Consider the following 22,550-nt stretch of genomic DNA (forward strand, 5'->3'; position numbering starts at 1 on the left):
TGGTTGTCCACCTTGTCCTTGATCTTCTCCAGAAATTAGCCGAGCAGTGTTTGTTGTGCCAGCTTTTGATCCTCATTTTAATCCCATTTTTCTGTATTCTTGTTTGGTTTTCTGGGTCTTCAGCAAATGTCTGTGCTTCACCTCAATCAATGCCGGTTCTTGATTATTCATATAAACGGCCAGCACATGTTCCTCCTCTTCCACTGTTTGCTGTACTTGTAGTAGTAAGCCTCTGCCACCAGATCTCCCGGGAAGATGCAATCTATCAGTATAAGTGGATGTAAGGCACGGTGCATTGTAATAAGCTTCTGAGTTTTTCTATCCAATGCATCTAGCTCAACTTGTGTCCAGTTGATGATTCCCACAGTATACCTGATGACAGGTATGACCCAAGTGTCGATGGCCTTGATGGTATTCTTGCCATTTAAATTAGATTTCAAAATTTTCCTGACTCTCCTCAATCTTAACTTGCCCATGCTTGATGTTATCCAGCTATAAAATTCCCAGGTATTTATAAGCTGCCTCTTGGTTGCACAGCTCAGTTTTACAGGCCCTGCAGAACTCACCAAGGTCCCGCAGGGCTCTAACAGCTGGAGAAAGAGTGTTGCACCAGGCAGGGGCCAGGGCCGTAAAAGCCCAGGCCCGGATAGAGGCTAGCCACATCACAGACGGGTGGGGTACCACCAGTAAGTTTGCCTCTGCCAAATGGAGAGGTTGAATCGGGATGTATGGGGTAAGGCAGTCTCAAAGGTATCAAGGCCCCAAGATGCAGAGGGCCTTAAAGGTCAACACCAACACCTTGAAGAAGATCCAGAATTCCACTGGGAGCTAGTGCAGGTGGCACAACATGGGGTTGATCACTAGCTGAACCACCTGTGAGAAGTCGGACCGCCGCATTCTGGACCAGCTTCAATTTCTGGATCAGCTGCAAGGGAAGGCCTGCATAGAGCAATTTACACCTGGAGGTGACCGTTGCATGGATCACTATGGCCAGGTCAGCCTGGGAGAGGTAAGGGGCCAGCCGCTGGACCTGGCAAAGATGGAAAAAAGCAACCCGGGTTACATGAGCCACCTGGGTCTCCATTGAAAGAGATGAATCCAAGTGGACACCCAGGTTGTGAGCCAAAGAGGTCAGTGCCAAAGAGACCCCTTCTAACACCGGTGGCTGAAAATCTCCAATCCCCTCCCTGCAGCCCAGCCAGAGGACCTCCATGGATTAAGTTTTAACCTGCTCTGCTTCAACCACCCAGTGCCGCAGGGGAAGCAGCAGGGGAAGCAGGGGAAGCAGCCGCCCCTCCCATCAACAGAATGAGCTGAGTGTCATCAGCATATTGATGACAGATCAGCCCAAAACTCTGCACCAGCTGAGCAAAGGGTCGAATGTAGATGTTAAATAACATCGGGGATAACAACACCCCTGGGGCACACTGCAATGAGGTGGGCACCTCTGGAATGCCCGATCCCCACACCACACTTGCTGACTCTGTTCCTGGAGAAACGAGGAAATCCACTGAAGGACAATGCCCCGCACCCCGACAAAGGCCAGGCAGTAAGTCAAAAGGTCATGGTTGACCACATCAAATGCTGCAGTAAGGTCCAATAATACCAGCAGCGCCGATCTGCCTCGGTCAAGCTGCATGCGGAGTGTATCTGTGATGGTGAAGAGGAAGGACTCCGTTCCCCGGCATGGAAGCTGATGTGTCTCCCAGGAAGTCCTGAATCTGCTCCAACACCACTCTCTCAATTACCTACCCCAGAAACGAAAGATTCAAAACGGAGTGGTAATTGGCCAGATCACTAGGATCTAAAGATGGTTTGTTCAAGAGTAGGTGGACCACAACCTCCTTCAACCCACCAGGGAACACTCCTTGCTCAAGGGAGCAGTTGATGATATTCAACAGGTGGGGTCGTAGCTCCTCTCAGCAAGCTTTAATTAGCCAGGAGGGGGGGCACGGATCCAGATAATTGATAATCAGGTTATAGGGTCTGATCAAAACTTCTTCAATGCCTTCATCAATGTCAGCCCTGGTTAGCAACCACTACAGCAACTTGATACCACATGAGTTGAATGACTCCCCAAGACTGGCTGCTTGCTATTGTCCCACAGTTTCTACCCCACAGAATCCCCATATGATATAGTGTCTTAGTGTCTAGATCTAAGATCTGGGAGGCCTAGGTTTGAATCACTACTCTGCTGTGGAAACTAATTGTTACTCTCAGTTTAACCTACCTCACAATGATGGTATAAAGTTAAAATGAAGAACTATTGTGGAGAAAGGCAGAATATAAATGAAGTAAATAAATAATAATGAAGTAAATAAATAAAATATAAAGTTAATAAATAAAGTTAAAGATGGGGGACAAACAAAAGGTAGGTAGGTTGGTAGGTAGGTAGGTGGCATAGGTACGTGGCGGGGAAGTAGAGAAGGAAGGTGAGGGATGCTAGGAGGATGTGGGGGGGGGGAAGAGCAAATAGTGTGGGAAGAGGATACAGGAGAAAATGAAATATCCCTCAAGTCTTTACAAGTTCCCTGATGTACAACTGGGCCTGGGCCAGCTGGCACTGTAGAACATGGCCAGAGTTTCCCATGGAGTGACTGTCAGGAGAGCAAAGGAAGGAAGACAGGGACAGGGAAAGGCAGGTGGGCTGGTGGATGGGGAGGAAAGGATGGAGCAAGAAAAAGCTAGAGGATTCAGGGGTTTTTAGGGAAAGGTAAGAAGTAGTTGTGGAAGAGAGGAAAATGTGATTCACGTTTGCAAGTCCTTGCAGAGATCCTCCACTTGTATGTTAATTGTGTATTACTTTGCTGTTATGGTTTGATCCTAAATTCTACAGAAGCTCCAGTTTGTATATGAAGTACTAAAAAAGATGGGACTCCTCTGTGTTTCTGGCATAGCTTTGTGTCTGCAATATATATGTTGCATGTTGAGGGTTTTGAGTGCCCCTTGATAGGAATTGCTTTTGACTTTCATTTTAGCATTTGGTATCTCTAAATACCATGAAAATTAATAATATTAATGTGAGATGAGTATATTGATAGCTGCAAGGATATAAATGATTGATAAAATTTAGGCTGCTTAAATGAGCTTAATTTACAGCTGTCAAAATAGCCAAGCATTAAAAATGATTGGTGAGGTATATTTTAGAAGCAATCGCTTTGAATGTGAATTGGATTTTATTAACATTTAAGAAGGATGTGGAAGCATCTGAAACAAAAGAAAAACTGTGAATAATTTTCTATTAAAATGTATTTTTCAGCCTGACAGACCTAATGAAGAAAACTATACCTACTCAGAAACAAATCCGAGAGAAATATGTGTGACTAAGGAAAAGACAAAACCACTTATTCCAGAGATATGTTTTATTTATAGTGAGGAAAACACTGAAAACTATCCATCAAATGGCTTTATTGAAGAAGATGGAACAAGTCAGCTGATTTCCTGTGTGAAGTGTTGTGTACAAGTTCATGCAAGTAAATAGATCACTTGTTTGACATTAAATATTTCATTTACATTTTCACTTTTTCGGCATTATAATCTGTGAGTTATCCTTTAGATAACATGTGGTATTTGGTTACATAGAACTTGCATGTTCAAACTATTACAGGATTTATAAATTAAGTCTGCAAATTCAGAAAGTACCTTAGTTATTCTGAAATCTACAAGATTGATCAAACCAAAAGAAAGCCTTGTAGCAACTGCAGGAATACTAAATTAACTGTGGTGTAAGGTTTCATGGGTCAGAGCCGACTTCATCAGATACATAATGCCAGAGCAGTTTGGTGCTGGTGGTTAAAGGGTCAGACTCAGACTGGATAATACAGGTTCAAATCCTCATTTGCTCATGAAGCTTCATGCTTGGTCTCAGTCACTCTGTCTCTCACTCTAGCCTCCCTCACTGAGTTGTTTTGAAGAAGAGGAGGAGTTTGGATTTATATCCCACCTTTCTCTCCTGTAAGGAGACTCAAGGTGGCTTCCAAGCTCCTTTCCCTTCATCTCCCCACAACAGACGCCTTTTGAGGGAGGTAGGGCTGAGAGAATTCTGAAGAACAGTTACTAGCACAAGGTCACCCAGCAGGAATGTTGGGTGCGGAAATACATCTGGTTCACCAGATAAGCCTCTGCTACACAGGTGGAGGAGTGGGGAATCAAACCCGGTTCTCCAGATTAGAATCCACCTGCTCTTAACCACTATACCATACTGGTTCTCTATGAGAAATGATTAGGGCATTAGCATGTACACCACCCTTGACAGAAGAGCAGGATAAAATATATGGTTGTTAGATAAAGAAGACAGTTTGAACATCCCATAACTTCTTAGAGAAGACAGTTTGAACATCCCCTAAGTTCCTAGAGAACGTTTTTTTTTTAAAAAAGTGAAATCTAAAAGTCAAGCAGTTCAACAGATACCAGAAGGGATGTCTCAGTGCCATGTAAATAAATGCAATCAAATAAACACATGCAAAATCCAATCAAAGTAAGCCCCAGCTAGCTGCCAATGGGGATGAAAATGCTGAGCTAGATTAGCAGTGTAAGTCATCCTGAAGGAAGATTACTTTCTGTAGTGAATTAGCCATTCCCAGGATTTGTTGAGAACACATGGCGGTATCAGGTTTGCTAATGAGTTCTAATTCAGCAGTTTCTCATGGGAGACTCCCACTGAAACTCCCCCCCCCCCCTTGGAATATGGCATCTATGGAGACTGAAATAGCCATCAGTAACTTCTGAGTAAGACCATTTTTCATGACCAATTTGCATTTATTTATTGTTTTGCTTAGAGGCTGACCTATTGAGCTTATGTCAAATGAGAAAAGAACATTACTGGCAGATCATATTTGATATTTTGGCCTCATTTGGAAAAAGTGTTTATTTATTAAAAGCGTTTATGCCCTGCCTTTCTATAGTCATATTCAAGGCAACTTACAAAAAGTAGGTGATAATATAGGCTTTAGACCATGGAAGCTTATGCCACACTAAACAGGTCAATTATTAATGGTTTGAGTTAATGGGAGAGGGTGGCAAGTTTCATTCTATAAAGTATGTACTTCTGTTTTCACTGTGTCATCATGCACTGTATGTAGTTCCAGAAGACTGTTTGAAGAATAGCATCCAAGACTTGGATAAATGCAACAGTTATGTAACAAATTACAGTACTTACAGATGCAGCTAAAGGGAAAAAACCTCTGAAGGTCTCTTGCCTTGAGAACCCCACGAAGTTGCCCTAAGTCAGCTGTGACTCGACAGCAGAGTAATAACAATAAGGCTTAGTAAGTTTGTATTGTAACTTTATGAGCCAACATGTTAGCATTTTGAAATACAACCAGAGAATGCTGATTTCAAACCTCCCTCTGTCATGATTTGCAGCGGATGCTCTTGGGCCAGTCATTGTTTCTCATCTTAAATCATTTCACATGATTTCTGTGAGGATAAAATGGGGAAGTATGTATGCCAACCTTAGCTGCTTGGAGGAAGGGTTGGATAGTAATAAACAAACAAGCTTTATTGTGCAGCAGAGTAGAATAGTCTCAAGTCTATTAGATGTGCATAATCCAATAAATGAAGTTGGTCTACTGATGTGCGTAGAATAGCCAGCTGGCAGTTGGGAAATTCCTGGAGATTTGGTGGTGGAGGATGAAGAGACCAAGATTTGTGGGGGACCTCAGCAGGGTATAATGGCAAAGAGTCCATCCTCCAAAGCAACCATTTCCCCCAGGGACCTGAGCGCTTTAATATGGAGATCAGCTGTCATTCTAAGAGACCTCCAGGTCCCACCTGGAGATTGGCAGCCCTAATGGAGGATTGCCTTTTATGTAAATATCCCTGGATTGTGGTGTGTTGCATCTAGCTAATAAAAGCTCAGCAGGATTTAAGAAGCCTTGAGATTGGTTTATTGAAAGATAATGGGGACGGTCTCACTGACACTTTTATACAGGCATCTTAGCCTTGCTATATGATCTGTCCACTCTCCAAGGTGCTGGATGGCAGCTTGGGACCCTTAGCTCAGTTCTGTACAACATCAACGAGGCCTGGTAGAAATCATGACAGTTCTGGTTTTGGTAGAATTTAGTGCTGCTGTTGTTGCTGCTGGTACTGGTACTACCACGAATACTACCACAATAAAACATTCACTAAGTATTCAAGATGCTTCACATAAATTATCTTAGTGAGCCTTGCCTTAGAGGGCGGGAAAGTATTATGTCCTCTGTGTGTGAAAGGGAGCTGAGATAGCAGCTTTCCCTAAGGCCACCTAATGATTTTGTGACTAAGATATGGATTTGAACTATGTAATACTCTTAATTACTCAGCTATACTAACTTTCTGTTATGAAGAAGTATTGCTGCTGTGCTCAAATTGTGATTTTACCGCATTGAAAGCGTAATCTAGGACAGTGAAAGGACTGTTAAAGATAACACGACCGATTTTTAGGAATTAGTATAGTTGCTAACATAGATAACTTCTCAGCTGCAGATAGGGCAACCAGCTTACACTTGGGAAAATGTTCATTTTCCAGCTCTTTTTATCACAGAATATGCAAGCTTATTTGTCTGTTTTGCCAGAATGATAATGAACTACAAAATCTGTTTATCACCTTGGTTCTCTTTGCTATAGGTTGCTATGGTGTTCCTTCTCATGAAATTCATGATGGATGGCTGTGTTCTCGCTGTAAAATAGGAGCCTGGACAGCTGTAAGTCATGTGTTTTATTTAGTGATTGTTCATCGTGCAGAGCAACTAATCCTACCAAATAACTGATTGTATCTGAAATAAGATATATAGTGGGGCATTCTTCCAATACATCCACTTAGAGATGAGAGCAGAATTCGTATTTCTGTTTTAACAATGCCTTTATGATTCAGTTGAATTTTTGATAGCGTTTTCAGGGAAGTGGTTTATAGGGAAAGGTAAGGCATTTAATACAGTGTCATCTGGGAAAACGAAAATGTTGATGTGTTATAACTGAGAATAAAAATCAGAAAAACTTCACATTATTTAGTTAGGCAATTGTCTTTGCCCCTACAGGCTTTGTGTCAGCTGTGATGCTGTTACCACTGAACAGACTAAATTGCTTCACACTTGTCTCAGTGCAGCTCAGATTCTCTGACACATCTTGTCAAAATGCTGTGTGCTGTGCTTGTTATTTTAATATTGCGAAGTCAGGTCACCCAAAAAGTGAGATGAACCATTAACGTTGTTATCTCCCCATTTGGCTACAGGGCTAGTTGGCTATTCTAGGACTGATCTCAGTGATCAGTGAATTCTTGGGGTTGGGGGTTGCATTTGGCGAGAAACTTACCAGAATCATAACCAAATATATATTTCATTTTTAAATGTGGTAATAATACCTTGCAGAAGGGCATTCAGAAATAGTGAAGGGTTGTTAATTCTCGGTAGGTTTTGGGTACTTCATTGCCACTGTTTCAGTTCCACCATACAGCAAGTATGGAACAAAAGAGTGATATGCTGCCAAAGAAAGCTGCTCTGATAGGTTTATTTTCTGGGTTTCCACTCATCATTGCTTTGCTGGGAAGCACTTTCTGGATCCCATATAAGCTCAACATGTTTGCAAAAGCCCTGCCCATGTCAAATATTTTCTTACTGAGATAATGTATAAATGAGCTCTCTCTGTCACTGCTTTCTTTATATTGCCATGGTTTGGCAATATTGTGTGTGTGTGTGTGTGTATGTGTGACAGATTGATTTGCTGATCTTTTGTTTTTGATTTTTTTGTTTTGGACACATATTTTGTGATATTTTCAAAGCAATATAAGTAGAGCAATGTGTGCCCCTCCCCCACTGCCAAGTAAGTACTCTCACTGCAAACACAATGACCAGGTCATGGGGAGTTGTGCCTCTGCCTGATAAGAACAGGAAGAAAGGGGAGATGGCCCCCTCAGACCAGGGAAGTGGCAAAAGGCATTTTAGGTCGGCAGACAGATAGTTCTGCTGGCTTCCTTGGCAGCATTCCATCCCCAAGCTTAATTGTGTGGGTTGCTAAAAGCTTGGGATAATGATACGCAGTCCTATTCTGAGCCTTCCCCTGGCATTACTGGCTGGAAGGGAAAGGAAGTTTCCTGCATTCTGTTCAACCCTCTACAGCAGGGAGCTCTGCTTCCTTCACTGGTGCTTGGCCAGATTGCTCCCATCCATTCTTTTACAAGTATGGCAGCAATATTAGCATGCATTTGTTTTCCCGGGGAGACTTTTGTTGGCCAGGATATGAGAGGAGCCTGTTCAGATCTGTAAAATATTTCCCAATATCTTATTGATTTGCCCTTCCTTAATGGGAAAGAAGTTATGCATTTGCTTCATCCTCTAAATGCTCAAACAATTGCTCCAAGCACAGGTGTGCTTACTGCTCACTTGGAGTTGGGAAGAAACAATAAGAGGAAGCAGCAGACAAAGCATCCCAATAGCACCCTCATGCATCCCCCATTCCTTCAGTCCCCACTACTTCTCAGAAGAGAGGGAAACCTCACAGATCTTTAGTGTAGAAGAACTTTGTCCACCAAAGAGGTTTCCTGTTACATTATTGCCTTCTATGTTAGAAGTAGCCAGGCAGGCGAAGATAAGAGGGAATTTCATAAAATGTGATACTGGACATAGAATCAAGCTTCCTAAAAATGTTAGATTTAATCTCTTTTTTTAAAGTGATTTCCTGGTCGCTACATCCATTCCAATATGTTTGAAAGGATGCGGGCAATTCCTAATGAAATCAGAATGGAGGGAGTTTGCTGAATATCCACTGATCAGAGTGCAGGACTTACAATTGCCTTTACTGCTCCATAAACTTCCACATGTTGTAGAAATCAGTTGTTTTACTGAATATTTCTTTCTTTCTTGTAAATAGCTGGCCTTGCCAAATAATGTAACCTCTCCCCAACATGCTTCGAATGTTATCCTATTTCTTCATGAACTGGGAACGTACAACACAACTAAGCACTGGCAATAAACACCATAGGGAAGGTTTTCAAAGTACATAAATGGTGACCCCCTCATCACCTCAGTCTGCTAAAGCTGGAATATATTGGTATTTCTCTCACCAATGTAATTTCTTACAATTTTCTGAAAAATAAAAGCGATGTAGGAGGAACAGGTTGGAAGGAGAGATAATGTAAACAGTTTTTAGATTCTTATAGTTGTTGGTAAAGAACAAAACCAAGAGGTAGCAGATATGGTGTGCATATTAACCAAGGCAGGGAAATAAAATGGCAAATACCAATTTAGAACAGATTATTACAAAAATAGTGATTCACATATATAGGTAGTTCAGTGTTTGCTCGTTGAATTGCTATTAAAATGTGCCCAGAGTCAATTTCTGTATCTGTAATATGTTTTCATTTTAGCCGGGTAGGCATTCTTTCCAGGCAAAATTGAATTTTTCCTCTCTTGCTGGCCACCAGAGAAAATTGTGAAAGGTTCCTTATCAGGCAATCACAAGTTCCAGGACTTATGAAACTGCCTTTGTTATAGCTCCTGCAGAGTTGTGGGTGGGTGCAGAGGGGAGGGGGAACAGAAAAAGCCAATCCTTGGAACTGACAGAGTGTCTTTTAAATCAGAATGTAATTATCATTTCAGTTCAATGAACATAGTTAGACAGCACTGCTGGTCTAACAACAAGTTTGTTTTCTCACAGCAGAGGGACAGGAGAATGAACATGTATTTTCTTGTGAGGGGAGCCTGATAATGTTCAGAATGAAAACGACTGTCCAGGGGCCTTTCCTAGCAAAGCCCCTGTCTTTCCAAAATGGGGTGAAGTTATATAAACAAAATCCAAATTAGGTTCTGTTTTGATGCTGGAACCTCAAAGCCAAGGATTATTTCTATCACAATCTACTAGTTTGTTAAATTTACACTGGTTGGTATCTGGAAAGGGAGCCCTGTGGCTCAGAGTAGTAAGCCACAGTACCACATTCAAAACTCTGCTCACTACCTGAGTTTGATCCTGAGGAAAGTCGGTTTCAGGTAGACTGGTCAAGGTTGACTTAGCCTTCCATCCTTCCAAGGTCAATAAAATGAGCACCCAGCTTGCTGGGGCTATGGTGTGAATGACAGGGGAAATGGCAAACTACCCTGTAAAATATAAGTCTGCCTAATAAATGTTGTGATGTGACATCAATCCATGGGTCAGTAATGACCTGGTACTTGCACAGGAGACTCACAGCTATTCAGCATTGCTTACTTCTGAAAACAACAACGTACTACTTCAGTATCATTATACTGCAATGGAAGAGGCTATTCTAAAAACTGGGCAAATATATGTGCAAACTGTGATATGCTTTGAAACAGAAACAACAGCTTGCATATGATTCATAAGCAGGTTCAAATACTGTTTACAACCTCCATTCCCACATCTCTCTACGCAGGGCAGCAATGGAAAAAAGCAGGTTAAAATGAAAATGTGAAAGTGCCCTTATACCTGAAACGTACACAGATGAGTGACTCTGATCAATATGCTCAGATTAGCTAGTTTAAGATTTTCTTTTATTTAAAATACTGCTTGGCACTTTGAAAAGGTTGACATCACATACCTCATGAGATTTAGGTTCAATCTTTGGCATTAAAAGACTTGTCACAAACAAACATAGTGCTGAGCACAGATTTATGTTAGTCTTTAAAAAGCAAACTGGATGTGCTTGAATCCCCAGTTCTAATCAAGGACAGATGGGGATTGGATAACCAATTTAACCCATCAACGTGCACTGAGTTTCATTAATTGGGAATCGATTGCCCATTCTGTTGTTTGTGTTTTAAAGGGGAAATGGCAAGTTTGTAAGGACGTGTCTTTTCTCTTTTTTTAAATGCCAACTTGGAGCCCAGTTTCATTTAATAAAGTTATGCAGAGATTAAAGGGTTAAGTCTCTTATCCCCATCCCTGTATGGCCCTGATCTCAGCTACACGTGTGTATAATTTTACAGAAAAACTAAAAGACATGATTTTCATCATTTCTTTGTGTCCTTGGAATTGTGGATTTCAGGTGAAGTTCTTCTTTCAGGAAACTATGCCAGGAAAGAAAGGGAGATCTGAACTGGGGTAATTAGTGCCTTTTGTTGAGAAATATTAGGCAGGAATCTGACTTGGCCAAAGAGTTTAAGTAGTACAGTGAATGCTAAGTAGCTTTGAATTTGTATCACCTAGGTGTAGACTAGAAAGGTGCAGACTAGAAAGTAAATTTTGAGGAGGTTATGGCAGGCAAGTTTGCAGTACATGGTTCTTGCAGAAATAGCTTTGTGACTTCCAACAATCCTATATGTAGCAACACTCACAATATGAGGAATGAAACACAGTTATAGATCCATTGCCTTCCAATACTATACCTCCTCTTTCCTCCTGTTCCTGTTCATTTTATAAGTGACAACTGCAGATAAGCAGTGTACTGAAGATACATATGACTGATTACTTTTTCTTCCTGCAGCCATCACTCCAGGCATTCTCTTTAGCAAAGCTCGCAATATCTCATTTCAGCTCCTGCATCATTCAGCATGTGTCACACCCACTCATAAGATTATGCACATTTTTATTTTATTGCGCACCATTTACTATGCAGCTGATAATAATTGTTAAGGCAGAATAAGAGTGACGCTGAATCCATCCTTATTATACTGTTGCTTTAAAGTGTGTGTGTGAGAGAAGGAGAGAAGACCCAAGCATCATCCCAAGAAATAAAAAGACCCAATAAGATTTAATAATTGATGACTTGCTTTTGAAAGTGAAAATACATTCACACATAACTTCTTGATTGAGAACAAATGCCTCATTAATCTTAAATATTTCAAGCAGGAACTCCTAATAAAGTCAAGAAGAATAATGACTGGCATTGTAGAGAACACTGCATAGAGTGCAGTGAGTGGGACTGAATTTCTGCTGCTGGCACTTTAATCAAAAACTGAAGCCTTTCTTGAACAAAGCTGTAGAAAGGTTGAGGGGAGAATAGAGCCACATGTACAAGGAGGTGCTTATCTTAAAAGGTGAACAATAGCCAAATGTTTTGAAGTATAAAATAACTACATTCCATGTTCTTACCTATTTGTTTTACCTCCTTAACTCTCTTTGTAATTCTGAGCAGAATGAATGAATTAAAGAGCATATAACAACAACAACAACAACAACAACAACATTTGGCTCTTCAATAAATTATGTATGGATCTTGATGAGTAGTAGTTCAGTGCTTTTTCTGCAAGTAAGGCTATAATATGCTGACTTAACCACTAGAATGTGAAAAACTGACTAAGTTTGATCTTCTTGTAGGGCCATTAGTGTTTGTTTTCACCTAATACTTAAGTCTCAGGTTACTGAATCACTAAAAGCCCCATCCAAAGCCGGGGGGGGGGGGGGGGGGCAAATCCGCTTCTAGGAGTGGCACACTGGCCACAATAGCAGATTTGCCTTCCCTGGGCCACTTACCTCAGTGGAAGGATGATCCTGCCAGCATGCAGTTGCTTCCTTCTCCCTGGCACTGGAATGCAGCACCAAACACAGTACCAGCATCCCAGTGCCCCTGCCAGCAGGCCAGGGGAGCCTCAGCTCCCTTCTGGTGTTATTCTGGCAGGCCACAGTTTGGACTTAAGCCAGCCTTTTGGCTGGCATAAGTCCATTGTGGCCCATTGAGGCTTCTTGGCAATGGAGAGGCTGTTGCATTTTGCAAGCTTCCCCATGCCGCCAGGAAGCATCTTCGGGAGTGGCGGAACACAGTCACATTGGCAGCATGGCTTGCATCCTCCAGTGTGGGTGGGGCTGCCCATGTGTATCCTGTAACATTTATTACAGATTTTTGAACCCTGAAAGCAGTTCAAGTTTTACTATTACTATCCAGCCACCTTAAAGCAACCAATACTAATGAAAGTATTATTACCACTAAGGACTGATTCACACTTGGTATAGCTGTTTTCTTTTGCTACCCATGCCTTAACATTTTTCCTGTAACAAATAGTAAAGTATCAATGGAAGATGCAAGTCTTTAAGCCCTCAAGAACATATCATACATAAATACTAGAGAGCCACACTGATATGTGACTACTGTGAATTTCTCTAATTGTTCTGATTATGTGGAGATTATAAGAATATCACAAGATTTTATAGAACGTAATCATGAATACTTATTATTAACAGTATTAGTAAATCAGGCTGTAAGCTTGGATAGATGTTCTTTAATGCAACAAGCTGTGTGAAGTGTCTCAGATCTGAGAGAAGATCTAAGTCTAGATGAGGCAGCAGAATTCTTATGACCCAGAATTTGCAGCTTGACTTTTGTTATGCTACTCTGACCTCAAATAGGAGGTCAAATTTTCTCCCCCAAGTGTTCATGATGTGTATTATACTATACCCTTTTCCACCAAAAGATGTAAGTGCAGTCATTAGTGGTGCAGTGGACGTGAGAGAGAGTAGCATGCTTCTGCACTGGAAAATAGTCCCCAGCCACTTTAAGCATAGCAGAAGTGGTGGGCAAGCGAGCGGTGATTTGGGGCGTTGGGAGAGTGGGGGAGAATGGGGCTGCTGTTGCCAGGCAAGGTAGGAGAGTGGGCTTGCCACTGCTGTCTTGTTGGCCCCAACTTGGTGTTTGCGGCAGTGGGAGAGTGGATGAGGGAAATGGGGAGGCTTTGTCCAGGTCCAGTGGGAGAGTGGCTCGCCACTGCTGTCCTGCTGGGTTTGGCTTGCTAGTTTGGGTGGTGGGAGGGAAATGGGGAGGCTGTTGCCAAGCCCGGTGAGAGAGAAGCTTGCTTCTGCTGTCCTGCTAGGCCCAGCTTTGTGTTTGCAGGAGTGAAGTTCCTCTCCATTCCCCCCATCCTTGGTGTTTGGGGCAGTTTGGTGCTTGGGACAGTGGGGTGGCAGGAATGGAGAGGCTGTTGCTGGGTACTAGGACCCAACAGCAGCATTCTAGAACAAGGAACGGCCAGGAAGTGGCACTGGATGAATTCAAAATTTTACTTGGATCTTTTGGTGAAAAATAGTATACCCATTTTCAAACTGTTCTACTTATTAGTGTATCTAGACTGTATGTGTACAAAATGTCCAATTTTTGGGGGTCCTGTGAGTGCCTTATAGTACTATCTTAAATAAACCTACTCCCTTATATTTATGTATTTGGTACATTTTTGTGCCACCTTTCCACCCAATTCAGGGTGGAATGATATTTAAAATAATCAAATAAAGCAAAACATAAATGTATAATACATGTAGACACATAAAAATACCAACAATGAGGAGCACTGATATGAAAGAGAGAGGGAATCAGGAAAATAACCGCTTTAGTGGAACTTCCTCAGGAGGTTTGGGGTGTAGCAAGCCAAGGGGTCACCTGCCCAGACGTAGGCTTATATGGCTTGCGCCCCTGGCAGCAAAGAGTCTTTAAGAAATGGCGACCGCCCATCTGGAATCTCACAGCTGCTCCAGCGTGTGTGTATAATTTTTCATCGGCAGGCATGCTGTGAAAAATTTAGGTGTCTGGGGGACAGCACTTGTGCTGCCCAGTACACAGATCAGAAGATCAGACCCCCATGCTGCGCCTTACGCTTTGTTTACCTTGAACCATTTGTTTTACCACTCTAAAAATGGTTGCAATGCTCATAATTTCTCAAAAGGTTAGGAGGGCTGTCAGCTACTTCCCTCAGGCAGCAATAGATGGAAATGGACACCAGGAAGGGAGTGCCAGAGTTTCAATGCCAAAATTAGAAAGCTTTTTCTCAGGTTGCCTCCCCTCTGATGCTAGAAAAACCTAAAGCTAGGCCTCTGTAATTGACCAGAGTGGTAGGGTTGGTTCTTATGGAGTGCTGAAAAATCGGCAAAAGCAGCCCATCTGTTTCCAGGCTTTTGAATTGTTTAAACTATGAATAATCCATTTCATTCCAGCATCCTTCATCCACTTCAGTCAGGAATCCTTAAAGTCAGTTTGCTCAAGAATAGTACATTCAGCCTGGGTGGTAATTATTGAAGTCTCCAGCTTCCAAAGTAGGCTGTTTTTGTTTCAAGTGGACGCGCCACTGCTCACTTCAAGGCATGGGCAACTGCTCCCTCTCAAGGAGGCATTTACTGTTTCTCAAATCTAGTCCGCTAGCACCCCCTCTGGCAGATTTCAGGAGGAGCAAAGGTCAATACAAATAGGTGGTAGGTCTCAAACTTTCTGGAATCCTGTCCATATCCTCACAATAAACAAGATGAAAGTATCCATATAACTGGACCAGTTGACCTCCTGAGATCATCCAATTCTGTCCTTGATAATTAAGAGTCCAAGTTGGAACAGATACAAGAGATTTTGTGTTCAGCAAAATTTGGCAGGCTGCAGAGCACGCTGCCACAGATTTATGAAATTAATCTATTCAGAAGGATGTAGTTCTGCTTACAGTGGCATTGCTAATCATTAATAATTGTTCCTTGTTTCAGACGATATGCTTCCAAATATCTGCTTTTCAGTTTTCCCCCCTAACAATTTGTGTCATGGACTGCATAAATGCCAAATTTGCCATTCATCTATGAGCTCTTTAAAGGAACACTTTGAACCTCCATTTTGAAATGTATAAATATCCTGTTTTCCAATTTTATTAGTAATCAAGGTGTCTTAAGACTGCATGCATATGAATGTTTAGCGTTTTAACATCCAGGAAATATTCTAGGAATTTTCATATATATATTCATATATATATATGAATATTCATATATATATATATTTATTTACACACACACACACACACACACACACACACACACACACACACACACACACACACACACACACAAATAATATGATGAGAAACTTCTCTAGCTGGAAATAATTTAATTGATTCCTTTCAGGAGGAAATGATGTTGGGGAGGAAGGAATTTTACCATCTCATAAGAAACTGTGGTCCAATTCATGCACTCCATTTGCAGCCCATCCATCTCTTCTGGAGGCAATTGATGTAATGTCTCTATGCCACAATTGAGCAATGGTAGAGCAGCGCATTTTGAGGAGTCTTCCTTCATGTGTATAAAACAAGCATGACCCAAATAGGAATCATTTCATACAAGTTGCTACTCATACAATTGGGCACCCTTATTGCTTGTCTTTGTGGCAATTCTGATGCCATTTCAGACTTTTGGAGATGCATTGAGCATCTGTATCTAAATGCCTGTTTGATTGGTTTTTGACTTCTGAAGCAAAATGTAAACTGTGGGTAGAGAAATGTGATCACTGACATATAACTAAACTGTTGGAAAATGTAGGTCATGAGAATAGCAATGATTTAGTGTTCTACACACCAGATTATAATATTGTCAATAGCAGTGCAAGTACTTTCCCTGTGCTATAGTTCTTCTCAGTTATTTTAACTAAATGCATTGATTTTTTTAAAGCATGGCATTATGTCATTGCACTTTCCTATCAAAGGAGTCAGTTCTCGAAACAAATCAATTTCCTCTTCAAAATGCTGAAGAGGAGACCATTTATTGCATATACAGCAAACTGACTTTAAAGTGCTTTGTACAATTGAAGCAATGAAACAAGGCAGTTTTTATATGGACAGTTGTTTAATTGATGCCTTTTGGAAATTTCATTGGAACTTCATTATTTTTAGCAGATTGAAATCAAGTGTGACAATTTATGATGATGCCCTTCTCTCTACTACCAGTACAGAGTACTTCAATTGCAAACCCATTTTCAGGAACTTATAAATCAGCTATAAGATTAGCCTCATATGCAGAATTCTTGATCTGATTTTTTCTTCCAGAAAAATTGGTTATTGAAAATCCTGGAGTATTGTATCCACAGGAAATGTTTGATCTTCACAATATATTCTGAATTTTTCTTTTCATTCAGCTGCCAGAAAAATCATTAATGGGAAAAAATCTATTTACTACGCACATTTGTTTTTGCTAATTTTAACAAATTTTGCGTTCGCGGTCCATAAAATTCATGTTTTTTAATCAAATGAGTAAAATGGAAGGTTATTTTTTGTTACAGTTATGACAGCATGTGCTTGATGAAGAAATAACCTTCTGACCTGATGTGATAAGAGATACTTGTAGAGAAAATGAAGTCTGTTGTCTAGCACTTGGCTGGGGCACTGTTCTTCAGAACCTTTCCTGACAATAGATAGCAATTATTAAGGTCACAGCTCTTTGACAAAGAGGTGACAGAGATGGGTTACCTAATATATAATTAGCTGAATATATAATCTAAAACCATTAGTCTTATACACATACTAAGTACTTGCCCAAATACTGCATACATTTACTTGATATGACACTAAAAAAGTCACCTAAATCCATTTGTCCTCCTTTCTCAACTGTCAAAGTCCCATTGTCTTTTATGAAAGATGCAACTTACAGACTATTAACTGGTGTGTTATAAATGTCACAATATGTTTATTTATTTACTTTATTTATAGCCTACCTTTCTCACTGAAACTCGAGGTTTATTACAAAATATTTTTAATGATGGATCTGACTTAAGATATCCAATAGAAAAAACAATTGAGTTGGACTAAGATTGCAGTCTTACTGCCCACTTCAACAAACAAACAAGCAAAACTGTCTAAGGTGCATGGCATGCCATACGAAAATACTGGGTTACAAAGGTAAAGGTAAAGTTTCCCCTTCAGTCGCGTTCGACCCTAGGGTACCACTGCAAGCAGTGATTTTATAGACAAGCCTTTTTGTGTGTGTGTGTGTGTGGGGGGAGAGAGAGAGAGAGAGAGAGAGAGAGAGAGAGAGAGAGAGAGAGAGAGAGAGAGTGGTGAGAACTACAAAGGATTGCGAAGAGCTCCAAGCGGACCTTAATAAATTAGGTGATTGGGCTAAGAAATGGCAAATGCAGTTCAATGTAGCAAAATGCAAAGTGATGCACATAGGGGCAAACAATCCAAACTTCACATACACGCTGCAAGGGTCAGTGCTATCAGTCACAGACCAGGAAAGGGATTTGGGCATCTTAGTTGATAGTTCCATGGGAATGTCAACTCAGTGCATGGCAGCTGTGAAAAAGGCAAACTCTATGCTGGGGATTATTAGGAAAGGAGTTGATAATAAAACTGTAAGGATTGTCATGCCCTTATATAAAGCAGTGGTGCGACCGCACTTGGAGTACTGTGTTCAGTTCTGGTCGCCACATCTCAAAAAGGATATCAAAGAGATAGAAAAAGTGCAGAGAAGGGCAACGAGGATGATTGAAGGATTGGAGCACCCTCCTTATGAGGAGAGGCTGCAGCGTTTGGGACTCTTTAGTTTGGAGAGGAGACGTCTGAGGGGGGATATGATTGAAGTCTATAAAATTATGCATGGGGTAGAAAATGTTGACAGAGAGAAATTTTTCTCTCTTTCTCACAATACTAGAACCAGGGGGCATTCATTGAAAATGTTGGGGGGAAGAATTAGGACTAATAAAAGGAAACACTTCTTCACACAACGTGTGATTGGTGTTGGAATATGCTGCCGCAGGAGGTGGTGATGGCCACTAACCTGGATAGCTTTAAAAAGGGCTTGGACAGATTTATGGAGGAGAAGTCGATCTATGGCTACCATTCTTGATCCTCCTTGATCTCAGATTGCAAATGCCTTAGCAGACCAGGTGCTTGGGAGTAGCAGCAGCAGAAGGCCATTGCGTTCACATCCTGCATGTGAGCTCTCAAAGGCACCTGGTGGGCCACTGCGAGTAGCAGAGTACTGGACTAGATGGACTCTGGTCTGATCCAGCAGGCTAGTTCTTATGTTCTTATGTTCTTATTCACCCACAGGTGCCTCTTGAGGGAGAACTTTCCACCCGCAGTCAAGCACACTCCTAGTTCACCCGCCCAAAACGGAGTGGTCACTGACTTTAGGAGGGCCCCCACGTCTTTCTAAATGGTTGTCTTGGAACAATTATGAAACAGGGATTCTTGTTTCTACATACACAATAAAGCCACATTTGAAATCCATTAAAATTGCCCCTGCCCCACGCAGATAATTAAAACAATTAAAAACAGAATGCATACAGAGCATAAAAACAGCAATAAAATATTGTTATGGGGAGTGGGGTCATTGAGGGAATGTACAACAAAACAAATAAGGCTTCCTCTGCTTGTAGTAGCTGGCTACAGAAGGGCACAAATGAATATTTTGAGAGTTTCAAAGCTTTTGTGCCTTAACTGAGAAGGCCCTCTTCTGGATTATTACCTGCCTATCTCAGAAGGTGAGGACACCTGAATTAGAGCCTCTATAGATGACTGAAATGGTTGAGCAGTATCATAAGAGATTAGGCAGTTCAGGTAAGTTGGTCCCAAACCATATAGTGCGTTGATGGTCAAATCCATCACCTTGAATTTTTTCCAAAAACAAATTGGGAGTCAGAGTAGGTGAACCAAGACTGGAGTGATATGGCCCCTGTGACTCACACCAGTCAATGTCCTGGTTGCAGAATTCTATACTAATGGAAGTTTCCTGAACACTTTCAAGGGCAGCCCCAAGTAGAGAGCTTTACAGTAATCTAATCTTGATGTAACCAGGGTGTGTTCCACAGACCTTTTCTGCCCAGGAAAGGCTGCAGCTGGCTAGTCAGTCAAGGCTGGTAAAAACCACAGCTGCAAATTGCTTGTCCAATAGTAAGCTTTCAATTTCTCTCTTCCCTCCCCTGCCCCACTTCTGCCTTGGAAAACTTCAGTCTTTCTCCACAGTGGGGACCAAAGCAGCTTACATTAATATCCTCTCCTCCTTTTTATCCACACAACAACCCTGTGAGGTAGGTTAGGATGAAAGAATGCGACTGGTCCAAAATCAACCTGTAAGCTTCCATAACGAGATGGCAATTTGAACTTGGATCTCGCAGACTTAGATCTAGTTCTGACTACCACACCGTACTGGATTTTTTTAGTGTGGCTGTTGTTGAATAATAGCAAGCAGTCAGGCCTAGCTGAATCGGGTGGTATCAGGTCTCGTAGAGGTTGCCGCCAGGTCTAGGGCTGACAGCCTCCAGGTGGGACTTGTAGATCCCTGGGAATTACAACTGAATTCTGGATAAAATAGATCTATCCCTCTGGAGAAAATGGCTGCTTTGGAGGGTGGACTCTATGGCATTATACCCTGCTGAGGTATCTTTCCTCCCCCAAACCCTGTTCTCCTCAGACTATACCACAAATTCTTGAGGAATTTCCCAATCTGGAGCTGGTAACCCTAGTCTTGGCCCAGTGAACACCCTCAAAGGCCGAAATAGACCTGGAAAGGGCTCTGCTCCCTCCCCCTAGCTTTTACTGTTGAAACTGAAGCCTGGAATTTGTAGTTGCCTAGCAGCACCACTGAGGGAATCTATTGCTTAAAGGTATAGACACTCCTTTTATTGTTTTTGTATTTTTAAACTTCTTGATTTTTTTAACTTAATATTTTTCTGCAAACCTGGGGCCATTTTCAGGTTTGTAAAAGTATCTTTCTTGTCCGTTTACTGCTCCAGACGCCTAATTTAAGTATCCAAAGATTTGGCTGCCTTCACTATTAGGATATAAGATTCAGGCAATGGAATTAGACTAGCAGGTGTCTTTGGGCACTGGTGTAACAGGAGAAGCAAGCACGTTAGCAGGGATATGTAAGTAATAGGAGTACAGAAACATGGGGTGAGGCCACAGAAAATGAAATTGTGCTGAATATGAATAACAAAATTAGTTACAGGGCAAGAGAGATAGGAATAAATTACAAACCAAGGCTTTGTGATTGCTTGGCATCATGGACTTTGCCAATAAATGTGAACAATACTCTGTGAGATAAAGGTTTGAGAAGAAAAATGAGAATGAGCAGTTCAGTCTTAGACATGTTGATTTTGAGATAAGGAGATATGCAGGTAAAAATACCAGAAAGGCAGATGATCATATGGAACTGGGTAAGAGGGAGAAAGGAGCAGAGCAAAGAGTTGCATCTGTGAGCTCTTAAGTGTTTGGATGTTATTGAAAATTATGTCATTTGATGGACTTATGCAAGGACATTATGTACAGAGAAAAAAGGGTGTGTACTAAGAATGGACTCATGAAATGACCCAATAAAAATTGTAGCTTCTCTAGTTGCAGGAGAAAATTGACAGAAAAGAAGAGAAATGATTGAAAAGAGTCTTGGGGGGCTAACCCATGGAGGAAATCAAAGGGAGGTTTTACAGTTGTATCACAGATGTAGAACTCAAAGGTAGTTAAAACCCTTTATATTTGGTAGTAACATCACCAGTAATCGTAGTAAGGCACTTTCAGTGTAGTGTCAAGAGTAGAACTATATTTATAATGATGTTTATTGATGGCAGGTAGTGGTTGCTGTTACTGTGGGTGTAGCAGATCAAATGTCACTTCCTCCAAATGTACTAGAATGTTAAATGTCTGAGCCATCCCTGAGAATGGTAAGACTTTAGTACTGAATGTAAGCAATATCTAGTTGAGAAACTAGCTTCTCTATTGTTTCTTGATTCTTCAGTAGCGTATGGATGATAATGCTGACATTGCACTGACAAGAAATAATGCTTCTCAACAAAGCTTCAGTATCACTACGTTGGAGCATATACCTTTCTGTGAATTACAGCTCCTCATTATGATAGCAATACAGATAGATGAGAATGAGTAGATAACAAGAGTAACAAATATTATGGAAGGATTAACGACTGGGTTCACAGAAAGCTAGAGGGGCTTAATATATTCAGCTTGGAGCAGAGGAGATAATGTGGAGTATGTGATAAGAACCTGCAAACATTTGAAAGGTAACAATGTAGAGAATAGTGGGATGATTTCTATTGAGTCAAAAACATAACCAGGATTGCGAGTTTAAAGTTAGTACCATTATAAATTTAATCCAAAACAATTATGTTTACCATGTGAATTAATATTGAATGCTGTCCTTAATTTCGGTGATAGGGCTATAACTCATTACTCAGTTCTTCATGGTTCAGAGAAATCACAGGAAATAAGAGGAGAATCCCAGCCTTTTTCTTCTGAAGAGTATGTCACAGTTAGTACATTTCAGTTGCTAAGAGATTGTAGTGATACAGAAACAAGGTGAACTATGTTCCGATTCTGTTTCAAATGGAAATGTCCTCTAATTAGATTAATTTTATCTTTTGAGTAAATTAACTATTTTAATTGTTGTTTGTATGTCACTTTCCCCCCAACAGAACTCAAAGTTGCTTATCATTTCACCCTCCCCACCTCCATTTAACTTCACAAGTACCATGTGAGGTAGACTAGTCTGAGAGACTGTGATGGGTCCAGGATCACTTTGTGAGCTTCCATAGCAGAGTGAGGATGCTAACCAAATTGTCCTGAGTGCTTGCTAACCATAACACCACACCAGGGGCAGCAAGGGGTATAAGGGTACAAGCAGAAAGGGGAGGCAGAAAAATTCTTTCACGTGAGCAAAGCCATGACTGTGAATCATAGGGTCCAACCTACCCTGTTTAATCTAATGAGTGATATGCTGTTTTGTATACTAAGGAGGAAGATTAATCTTGTGTCTGCATATATTAAGGTAGAAAATCCACACGTTGTTCCTTTCAAAAGCAATGGCAATAATATGTATGGGAGAATCACATAGTTCATATACCCTGTATGTGTGGTCACAATGCCAAAAATGTAACGACTAACAAGGGC

The 22,550-nt window shown here is 41.2% G+C and overlaps 1 protein-coding gene across 3 annotated transcripts in view; it reads left to right on the top strand.

Moving 5' to 3' along the window:
• The window catches only part of KDM4C (lysine demethylase 4C), a 254,602-nt gene that overhangs the window by 147,604 nt on the left and 84,448 nt on the right, over positions 1-22,550 (top strand). For all 3 annotated transcript variants that reach the window (XM_048503429.1, XM_048503430.1, XM_048503431.1), the window contains 2 exons: positions 3,260-3,473; positions 6,610-6,686. In XM_048503429.1, coding sequence (XP_048359386.1) covers positions 3,260-3,473; positions 6,610-6,686 — 291 coding nt within the window. The remainder of the gene's footprint in view (positions 1-3,259; positions 3,474-6,609; positions 6,687-22,550) is intronic.

Source organism: Sphaerodactylus townsendi, linkage group LG07 (assembly GCF_021028975.2).
Source record: "Sphaerodactylus townsendi isolate TG3544 linkage group LG07, MPM_Stown_v2.3, whole genome shotgun sequence".
Taxonomy (NCBI): domain Eukaryota; kingdom Metazoa; phylum Chordata; class Lepidosauria; order Squamata; family Sphaerodactylidae; genus Sphaerodactylus; species Sphaerodactylus townsendi.